General features: G+C 38.2%; 1 protein-coding gene across 1 annotated transcript; it reads right to left on the minus strand.

The window, feature by feature from the left end:
• Positions 1-44: 44 nt before the first annotated feature.
• On the minus strand, positions 45-11231 carry LOC110514315 (zinc finger protein 239-like). Its single transcript, XM_036972548.1, has 2 exons — positions 11030-11231; positions 45-1456 (listed from the first exon to the last, which is right to left on the minus strand). The coding sequence occupies exons 1-2, from the start codon at positions 11133-11135 to the stop codon at positions 549-551; spliced, it is 1014 nt and encodes a 337-aa protein (XP_036828443.1). The 5' UTR covers positions 11136-11231; the 3' UTR covers positions 45-548.
• Positions 11232-12259: the final 1028 nt, after the last annotated feature.

Raw genomic sequence — 12259 nt, forward strand, 5'->3', positions numbered from 1 at the left:
TGCTCCTTTCCAATACATTTTGAGGGTCTTATTCTGGTGACATTTGACAAATAAAATAATAATCTCATCATTCGGGTAACAACGTTTATTCAACCAGTCGGAGGCTTGTAAAATGCCTGTGGTGACATATTTGAAGGTCTTATTCTGATTATCAATGGTGCTGGAGGAATGACACACTCAGATAAACACACAATGTCAGACTTTAAAAAAGGACCATTTAAACACATGGAATCTGATCTACTCTGTATTCAAACTGACAGACTCCATATTCACTTCATGTTTTCTAATGAAAACATACAAATATATTTTAGAGTATGCTTTGTACAATTCAATTTCATAAACAATTAAACACAGTCAATAAAATAAGACAATGGGAGCACTGTGTATGTTCTCTGATGAATTTTAAGTCAATGTGATGTGAAATATCAGTTTACACAGTAGGATAAGTTATTTTTCTCTGTGTGGATCCTCACCTGCCTTATAAGTGACATTTGCAAGGCTTCTCCCATGGGTGTATTCTCTCATGTCTTTTCAGGCTCCCTAAATGGTTAAAACTCATTCCACACAGGAGCAATGGAAAGACTTCGGTGTGTGTCCACATGTCTTTTCATGTTTCCTAACATGCTAAAACTCTTTCCACACTGGGCGCAACGGTATGGCTTCTCCCCAGTGTGTATTCGGCCATGAACTTTCAGGCTTCCTTGCTGTCTAAAACCTTTTCCACAATGGGAGCAGTGGTAAGGCTTCTCCCCTGTGTGTATTCGGCCATGAACTTTCAGGCTTCCTTGCTGTCTAAAACCTTTTCCACAATGGGAGCAGTGGTAAGGCTTCTCCCCTGTGTGTATTCGGCCATGAGCTTTCAGGCTTCCTTGCTGTCTAAAACTCTTTCCACACTGGGCGCAACGGTATGGCTTCTCCCCAGTGTGTATTCGCAGATGAGACTGCAGGTTTACTAACATGCGAAAACTCTTTCCACAATGGGTGCAATGGTATGGCTTCTCCCCTGTGTGTAATCGTGCATGAGATTGCAGGTTTCCTAACGAGCCAAAACTCTTTCCACACTGGGCGCAACGGTATGGCTTCTCCCCTGTGTGTATTCGCTCATGAGTTATTAGGCCTCCTAACCTGTTAAAACTCTTTCCACAATGGGAGCAGTGGTAAGGCTTCTCCCCTGTGTGTATTCGGCCATGAACTGTCAGGCTTCCTTGCTGTCTAAAACCTTTTCCACAATGGGAGCAGTGGTAAGGCTTCTCCCCTGTGTGTATTCGGCCATGAGCTTTCAGGCCTCCTAACCTGTTAAAACACTTTCCACACTGGGAGCAGTGGTAAGGCTTTTCCCCTGTGAGACTCTTCTCATGTCTTTTCAGGCTTCCTAACTTGGCAAAACTCTTTCCAATCTGGGAGCAGAGTCTTGCTGGTTTGGACGTCTCTGGTTCCTCCAAGTTTGGTTTTCCTCCTGCCAAAGACAGTGTTTATTTAAAGAGAGAACAGAATTACATCTCCACATGATAAAACTGCCTTGCTATGAGGTTTAATCCAAATCAGATCCCTCAATAACCGGAGGTCAGTTTTCAAACATTTCATCATTTAAAACAATCTTGGTGTGATTTTAAAACAAATGTTGTAGAGCTTCCTGGTAATATGTTTACTTACTTATTCATATTCTTAATTTTCTTTCTGTTTTAGAAGTCAGAACACAAACAACTAAACAGTTCTACGACACTCAAGACACAGACATCTCTGGATTCCTATCGAGCAGGTGGTTCTAAATATATAACCTTCATAGCTGTATGATACAGAATGCGACCTACACACTTCCTTAAACCTAAAATAAGTAATTTTGTCAAAAAACAATATTTTTTTTCATTGGAGACAAAGCACCTCTGTAACATCTCCCCGTTGTCTCAATGGTTTGACACATGATGTTGAAATGGCACATTTTTTTATTTAGATTAGATCATTTTGATTAATCACTAATGGAATGGTATTTTGGGTAAAATAAAAATAATGAAATATTTGGGGCAGACTTTTTAAAAAGGATTATTATATTTATATTTTTTACCCCCTTTTTTGCCCCAATTTTCGTCAATTGTCTCATCGCTACAACTCCCGTACGGACTCGGGAGAGGCGAACGTCATGCGTCCTCCGAAACACAACCGCAATGCATCTTGACACGATGCACAATTAACCCAGAAGCCAGCCGCACTTATGTGTCGGAGGAAATACCTTACACCTGGCGACCGTGTCAGCGTGCATTAGCCCGGCCCGCCACAGGAGAGCACGATGGGACAAGGACATCCTGACCGGCCAAACCCTCCCCCAACCCGGACGACGCCGGACCAATTGGCTCTCCCGGTTGTGGTCGGCTGCGACACAGCTGGGTATCAAACCAGAATCTGTCGGCAAACGGTGACTACTTTGAAGATTCACTTAACCCTTTTTTGGTTACTATATGATTTCATATGTAATATTTTATAGCTTTGATGTCTTGTCACAACACAACTGATTGGCTCGAACGCATTAAGAAGGAAAGAAATTCCACAAATTACCAAGGCACATCTGTTAATTAATTGAAATGCATTCCAGGTGACTTCCTCATGAAGCTGGTTGAGAGAAGGCCAAGAGTGTGCAAGGCAAAGGGTGGCTACTTTGAATAATTTGTTTAACACTTTTGGTTACTGTATGATTCCATAAGTGTTATTTCATAGTTTTGATGTCTTCACTACTTTTCTAAAATGTAGAAATTAGTACAAATAAAGAAAAACCCTTGAATGAGTAGTTGTGTGTCCTAAATTTTGACTGGTACTGTATATGGCCGATTCCGTGGGAAAGTCAACCTGAACATGTGTAACGGAGGTTAGAGCGTGCCGTAAACTCACTTCACAGCTAGCTTGAAACGTCACAGATGGAGCTGTCCAACTGGTACCAGCTATCAAATCAAATCACATTTTATTGTTAACATACACATGGTTAGCAGATGTTAATGTGAGTGTAGCGAAATGCTTGTGCTTCTAGTTTCGACCAGTAGTAATAACAGCAGTAATATCTAACAAGTCATCAGTAGTAATAACAGTAATAACAGCAGTAATAACAGTAATAACAGCAGTAATATCAGTAATAACAGCAGTAATATCAGTAATAACAGCAGTAATATCAGTAATAAAAGCAGTAATATCTATCTATCAAGTCATCTAACAATTTCACAACAACTACCGTTTACACAGTGTAAAGGAATTAATTAGAATATGTACATATAAATATATGGATGAATTAGAATATGTACATATAAATATATGGATGAATAAGAATATGTACATATAAATATATGGATGAATAAGAATATGTACATATAAATATATGGATGAATAAGAATATGTACATATACATATATGGATGAATAAGAATATGTACATATAAATATATGGATGAATATGTACATATAAATATATGGATGAATATGTACATATAAATATATGGATGAATAAGAATATGTACATATAAATATATGGATGAATATGTACATATAAATATATGGATGAATAAGAATATGTACATATAAATATATGGATGAATATGTACATATAAATATATGGATGAATATGTACATATAAATATATGGATGAATAAGAATATGTACATATAAATATATGGATGAATATGTACATATAAATATATGGATGAATAAGAATATGTACATATAAATATATGGATGAATATGTACATATAAATATATGGATGAATATGTACATATAAATATATGGATGAATAAGAATATGTACATATAAATATATGGATGAATATGTACATATAAATATATGGATAAATAAGAATATGTACATATAAATATATGGATGAATATGTACATATAAATATATGGATGAATAAGAATATGTACATATAAATATATGGATGAATATGTACATATAAATATATGGATGAATAAGAATATGTACATATAAATATATGGATGAATATGTACATATAAATATATGGATGAATATGTACATATAAATATATGGATGAATAAGAATATGTACATATAAATATATGGATGAATATGTACATATAAATATATGGATGAATATGTACATATAAATATATGGATGAATAAGAATATGTACATATAAATATATGGATGAATATGTACATATAAATATATGGATGAATATGTACATATAAATATATGGATGAATAAGAATATGTACATATAAATATATGGATGAATATGTACATATAAATATATGGATAAATAAGAATATGTACATATAAATATATGGATGAATATGTACATATAAATATATGGATGAATATGTACATATAAATATATGGATGAATATGTACATATAAATATATGGATGAATATGTACATATAAATATATGGATGAATATGTACATATAAATATATGGATGAATATGTACATATAAATATATGGATGAATATGTACATATAAATATATGGATGAATATGTACATATAAATATATGGATGAATTAGAATATGTACATATAAATATATGGATGAATTAGAATATGTACATATAAATATATGGATGAATAAGAATATGTACATATAAATATATGGATGAATAAGAATATGTACATATAAATATATGGATGAATAAGAATATGTACATATAAATATATGGATGAATATGTACATATAAATATATGGATAAATAAGAATATGTACATATAAATATATGGATGAATATGTACATATAAATATATGGATGAATATGTACATATAAATATATGGATGAATATGTACATATAAATATATGGATGAATATGTACATATAAATATATGGATGAATATGTACATATAAATATATGGATGAATATGTACATATAAATATATGGATGAGCGATGGCCGAACGGCACAGGCAAGATGCATTTTTTATTTATTTAACTCGGCAAGTCAGTTAAGAACACATTCTTATTTTCAATGACGGCCTGGTGTGTGTGTGGGTTAACTGCCTGTTCAGGAGCAGAACGACAGATTTGTACCTTGTCAGCTCGGGGGTTTGAACTCGCAACCTTCCGGTTACTAGTCCAATGCTCTAACCACTAGAGCTACGCTGCCGCCACCTTGCAGTAGCAAGATGCAGTAGCTATTCCCTCTACAGTATATACATATGAGATGAGTAATGTAGAGTATGTAAACATTATATAAAGTGGCATTGTTTGAAGTGATACATTTATTACATCAACATTTTTTTATTATTAAAGTGACTAGAGATTTGAGTCAGTATGTTGGCAGCAGCCACTCAATGTTAGTGATGGCTGTTTAACAGTCTGATGGCCTTGAGATAGAAGCTGTTTTTCAGTCTCTCGGTCCCAGCTTTGATGCACCTGTACTGACCTCACCTTCTGGATGATAGCGGGGTGAACAGGCAGTGGCTCGGGTGGTTGTTGCCCTTGATGATCTTTTTGGCCTTCCTGTGACATCGGGTGGTGTAGGTGAAGAAGCGCTGTTACGCCTTCTTCACCACTCTGTCTGTGTGGGTGGACCATTTCACTACTGTCCCATCGATGTGGATAGGGGGGTGCTCCCTCTGCTATTTCCTGAAGTCCACGATCATCTCCTTTGTTTTGTTGACGTTGAGTGAGGTCATTTTCCTGACACCACACTCCGAGGGCCCTCACCTCCTCGCTGTAGGCCAATTTGTCGTTGTTGGTAATCAAGCTTACCACTGTAGTGTCGTCTGCAAATTTGATGATTGAGTTGGAGGTGTGCATGGCCACGCAGTCATAGGTGAACAAGGAGTACAGGAGAGGGCTGGAGAACGCACTCTTGTGGGGCCCCAGTGTTGAGGATCAGCTGAGTGGAGATGTTGGTTCCTACCCTCACCACTTGGGGCGTCCCGTCAGAAAGTCCAGGACCCAGTTGCACAGGGCGGGGTCGAGACGCAGGGTCTCAGGCTTAATGACGAGTTTGGAGGGTACTATGGTGTTAAATGCTGAGCTGTAGTCGATTAACAGCATTCTCACATAGATATTCCTCTTGTCCAGATGGCATAGTGCAGTATGGTGGCGATTGCGTCGTCTGTGGATCTATTGGGGCTTTAAGCAAATTGGAGTGGGTCTAGGGTGTCAGGTAGGGTGGAGGTGATACGATCCTTGACTAGGCTCTCAAAGCACTTCATGATGACGGAAGTGAGTGCTACAGGGCGGTAGTCATTTAGCTCAATTACCTTAGCTTTCTTGGGAACAGGAGCAATGGTGGCCCTCTTGAAGCATGTAGGATCAGCAGACTGGAATAGGGATTGATTGAATATGTCCGTAAACACACCAGCTGGTCTGCGCATGCTCTGAGGACGCGGCTAGGGATGCCGTCTGGGCCGGCAGCCTTGCGAGGGTTAACACGTTTAAATGTTTTACTCACGTTGCCTGCGGTGAAGGAGAGCCCGCAGGTTTTGGTAGCGGGCCGTGTCGGTGGCACTGTATTGTCCTCAAAGCGAGCAAAGAAGTTGTTTAGTTTGTCTGGGATCAAGACATCGGGGTCCGCAACGGGGCTGGTTTTCTTTTTGTAGTCCGTGATTCACTGTAGACCCTGCCACATACGTCTTGTGTCTGAGCCGTTGAATTGCGACTCTAATTTGTCTCTAAACTGACGCTTAGCTTGTTTGATTGTGTTGCAGAGGGAATAGCTACACTGTTTGTTTCCGGTCACCTTGCCCTCATCAAAAGCAGTGGTTCGCGCTTTCAGTTTTGCGTGAATTCTGCCATCAATCCACGGTTTCTGGTTGGGGAAGTTTTTAATAATCGCCATGGGTAAAACATCACCGATGCACTTGTTAATAAACTCACTTGCCGAATCAGCATATACATCAATGTTATTGTTTGACGCTATCCGGAACATATCCCAGTCCACGTGATCGAAGAATCTTGAAGCGTGGAATCAGATTGGTTGGACCAGCGTTGAACAGACATGAGCACGGGCGTATCCTGTTTTTAGTTTCTGTCTATAGGCTGGGAGCAACAAAATGGAGTCGTGGTCAGATTTTCCGAAAAGAGGAAGTTAGCGTAAGTTAGAGTAACAATGATCCAGGATTTTGCCAGCCCAGGTCACGAACTCGATATGCTGATCAAATTAAGGGAGCCTTGTTTTCAGATGAGCCTTGTTAAAATCCTCAGCTACAATAACTGCAGACTTAGGATATGTGGTTTCCAGTTTACATAGAGTCCAATGAAGTTCGTTCAGGGCCGTCGAGGTGTCTGCTTGGTGTCTGCTTGGGGGGATATACATGGCTGTGATTATAATCGAAGAGAATTCTCTTGGTAGATAACGCGATCGGCATTTGATTGTACGGAATTGTAGATCAGGTGAACAAAAGGACTTGACTTCCTGTACGTCGTTATGATGACACCACGTCTCATTAATCATAAGGCATATACACCCCCGCCCTTCTTCTTACCAGAGAGATGTTTGTTACTGTCGGCGCAATGCGTGAAGAAATCAGGTGGCTGTACCGACTCTGATAACGTATCCCGAGTGAGCCATGTTTCCGTGAAACAGAGAATGTTAGCTTGAAACGTCACAGATGGAGAGAATCAGGGACACTCGAGGAAGCTAAACTGTTAGCACCACACTGGCGTCAGTTACATATGAACAAATAAAGTTAGTCATTTCCAAATGAAACCATGTTCTTTAAGGTCTATATAGTATATATATTAAACCATGTTCTTTAAGGTCTATATAGTATATATATTAAACCATGTTCTGTTAAGGTCTATATAGTATATATATTAAACCATGTTCTGTTAAGGTCTATATAGTATATATATTAAACCATGTTCTTTAAGGTCTATATAGTATATATATTAAACCATGTTCTTTAAGGTCTATATAGTATATATATTAAACCATGTTCTGTTAAGGTCTATATAGTATATATATATTAAACCATGTTCTTTAAGGTCTATATAGTATATATATTAAACCATGTTCTTTAAGGTCTACATAGTATATATATAGTATATATATTAAACCATGTTCTTTAAGGTCTACATAGTATATATATATATATATATATATATATATATATATATATATATATAGTATATATATTAAACCATGTTCTTTAAGGTCTATATATTATATATATATATATATATATATATATATATATTAAACCATGTTCTTTAAGGTCTATATAGTGTATATATATATATATATATATAAAAAACCATGTTCTTTAAGGTCTATATAGTATATATATATAGTATATATATTAAACCATGTTCTTTAAGGTCTATATAGTATATATATTAAACCATGTTCTTTAAGGTCTATATAGTATATATATATATATATATATATATATTAAACCATGTTCTTTAAGGTCTATATAGTATATATATATAGACCTTAAAGAACATGGTTTAATATATATACTATATAGACCTTAACAGAACATGGTTTAATATATATATACTATATAGACCTTAAAGAACATGGTTTAATATATATATACTATATAGACCTTAAAGAACATGGTTTAATATATATACTATATATATAGACCTTAAAGAACATGGTTTAATATATATACTATATAGACCTTAACAGAACATGGTTTAATATATATATATATATATAGACCTTAAAGAACATGGTTTAATATATATACTATATAGACCTTAACAGAACATGGTTTAATATATATACTATATAGACCTTAAAGAAGGTCGGAGGAAATGGAATACATTTGATCCACTACAGAGACGAAGAACAAGTCTCACAAAAATTGCTTTTCATTTAATCACATTTCATAGCTTTAAGAAAAGGTTTAGAGAGCTTGTTTTAAATACATATGTGCCATATTTAACAAGTTCTGTAGATCGGACGTTAATGAAGGAATACAGACCACATTGAAGTGTCTGGAGTTTAGTTCTAGAGTCTTGTAAAGATATGGGGGGGGGGTTGACTGAGACAGGCAATGTAACATCCATCATGTTTTTAGGAACAGTTTATGTAAAACATGCATCTCTAGAGCTAACTTTCATCAAGGTTTAATATGGTCAATTGGTTTCTCTCAGTCTAGCTTCATGTCAACTAACAGAACTCTGCTAGTTGTCATGGTAACAGATACCAGTGGGAAGATCTATTTAAAAAAAAAACATATTTATTTAACCATTATTTAACCAGGTAGGCAAGTTGAGAACACCTTTATTTAACCAGGTAGGCTAGTTGAGAACACCTTTATTTAACCAGGTAGGCTAGTTGACAACAAGTTCTCATTTACAACTGCGACCTGGCCAAGATAAAGCAGTGCAGTTCGACACATACAAACAGAGTTACACATGGAGTAAACAAACATACAGTCAATAATACAGTGTAAACAAGTCTATATACGAAGTGAGCAAATGAGGTGAGATAAGGGAGGTAAAGGCAAAAAAAGGCCATGGTGGCGAAGTAAATACAATATAGCAAGTAAAAACACTGGAATGGTTGATGTGCAGTGGAAGAATGTGCCAAAGTAGAAATAATGGGATGCAAAGGAGCAAAATAAATAAATATACAATAGGGGGAGAGGTAGTTGTTTGGGCTAAATTATAGATGGGCTATGTACAGGTGCAGTAATCTGTGAGCTGCTCTGACAGCTGGTGCTTAAAGCTAGTGAGGGAGATATGTGTTTCCAGTTTCAGAGATTTATGTAGTTCGTTCCAGTCATTGGCAGCAGAGAACTGGAAGGAGAGGCGGCCAAAGGAAGAATTGATTTTGGGGGTGACCATAGAGATATACCTGCTGGATCGCGTGCTACAGGTGGGTGATGCTATGGTGACAAGCGAGCTGAGATAAGGGGAGACTTTACCTAGCAGGGTCTTATAGATGACCTGGAGCCAGTGGGTTTGGCGACGAGTATGAAGCGAGGGCCAGCCAATGAGAGCGTACAGGTCGCAGTGATGGGTAGTATATGGGGCTTTGGTGACAAAACGGATGGCACTGTGATAGACTGCATCGAATTTATTGAGTAGGGTATTGGAGGCTATTTTGTAAATGACATCGCCGAAGTCGAGGATCGGTAGGATGGTCAGTTTTACAAGGGTATGTTTGGCAGCATGAGTGAAGGATGATTTGTTGCGAAATAGGAAACCAATTCTAGATTTAACTTTGGATTGGCAATGTTTGATATGAGTCTAGAAGGAGAGTTTACAGCCTAACCAGACACCTAGGTTATTTATAGTTGTCCACATATTCTAAATCAGAACCATCCAGAGTAGTGATGTTGGACGGGCGGGCAGGTGCAGGCAGTGATCGTTTGAAGAGCATGCATTTAGTTTTACTTGTATTTAAGAGCAATTGGAGGCCACGGAAGGAGAGTTGTATGGCATTGAAGCTCGTCTGGAGGGTTGTTAACACAGTGTCCAAAAAAGGACCAGAAGTATACAGAATGGTGTCGTCTGCGTAGAGGTGGATCAGAGACTCACCAGCAGCAAGAGCGACATCATTGATGTATACAGAGAAGAGAGTCGGACCAAGAATTGAACCCTGTGGCACCCCCATAGAGACTGCCAGAGGCCCGAACAAAAGGCCCTCCGATTTGACACACTGAACTCTATCAGAGAAGTTGTTGGTGACGAGGCAATCATTTGAGAAACCAAGGCTGTTGAGTCTGCAGATGAGGATGTGGTGATTGACAGAGTCGAAAGCCTTGGCCAGGTCAATGAATACGGCTGCACAGTAATGTTTCTTATCGATGGCGGTTAAGATATCATTTAGGACCTTGAGCGTGGCTGAGGTGAACCCATGACCAGCTCTGAAACCAGATTGCATAGCGGAGAAGGTACGGTGGGATTCGAAATGGTCGGCAATCCGTTTGTTGACTTGGCTTTCGAAGACCCTAGAAAGGCAGGGTAGGATAGATATAGGTCTGTAGCAGTTTGGGTCAAGAGTGTCCCCCCCTTTGAAGAGGGGGATGACCGCAGCTGCTTTCCAATCTTTGGGAATCTCAGACGACACGAAAGAGAGGTTGAACAGGCTAGTAATCATTTTATTTGTTGAAACTGAACTACAGCACTTACTTTGATGAGTCAAATCTGATCCGTTCATCTCTTCTCCTCCTCTCACAGTTCCACTCAGCCCCGTTGTTTTCCTGCAGTCCACCAGCAGCACAGACAACCTCTTCATACCCAGCAGTAAGGTGCTACTGGGAGAGGCACGACACTGGGACTCCGGGAGGGAGGAGGGGGGCAGGCTAGCGTTGTCCTGGTAACCATAAAGAGGGGACACAGACACATATCATTATGGATGCTGATGTCACTGTTGTCATAAAGTGCTTTCCAGAAACCCAGCCCCAGATAGAGCAAGCTGTATGCTAGACCAGACCAAGCTGTACCATCTGGTGTTCTGATCTGGAGAGACTCTTCTCTGCCTCGTCAGCATCAGGATGTTGTTGAGGCTCCCCAGAAGATCCATAATAGTCATGTCTCTCTCCTGTGTGAACGAGAACATCAAACAGATATTGAACTTTCTTTTAAAATCATAGGGTCTTAGACGAGGCATTAATATATCTCAACTGGGCATATAATGCAAATGTGAAAGGGTTGTTGCACGAAACAGGTGTATTTTGCATCCCTTCAATATTTTATGAAGAAATTATGCTCCAATATTGAATTTTAAAAGCCTGTTGCAATAGATGAGGTGCAGTATAGACCACATGGAGAATTCAATACATAATCTAAAAGTCCCCAAAATATATGTAGCAATGGCAGATTGACCCTTTAACAATTTATACAGTACTGAACAACATATTCAAGTGTAGAACTTCAGTAGAATGCCCCTTACAACCCCCACATTCAATAACTGCATAGTTTGTATCCCTGTCTGTTGAAGACAGTACTCACTGGTGTTAATCAGATATTCTGTCTCCTCCTCTTTCACTCCCAAAACGTCTTCCTCCTTCACCTTTATTGAGACAGCATCCTCTTCCTCTCGAAACGGTTCTTTCTCTTCCTTCACAAAAACAGCTTCCTCTTCCTCCATTTTAATTCTGAATGCTTCTTTCTCTCCTCTCACTGTAATATCCTCCTCTTCTTCTTTCACGACAATGTTCAGCGCCAGAGCGTCTTTCTCTCCTTTCACTGTAATACCCTCCTCTTCTTCGTCTTTCACGACAATGTTCAGCGCCAGAGCTTCTTTCTCCAAACAGCAGACCTCATCTTCTTTAGCAGGGGATGAGTAGTTTAGTGAGCTCATGGTCAGTGATGTTAGTTAGCATTAGCGACTAGCCTAGTGCTAGGCTCAGTATCAAT

The sequence above is a fragment of the Oncorhynchus mykiss genome, unplaced genomic scaffold (genome assembly GCF_013265735.2).
Source record: "Oncorhynchus mykiss isolate Arlee unplaced genomic scaffold, USDA_OmykA_1.1 un_scaffold_173, whole genome shotgun sequence".
Lineage (NCBI taxonomy): Eukaryota > Metazoa > Chordata > Actinopteri > Salmoniformes > Salmonidae > Oncorhynchus > Oncorhynchus mykiss.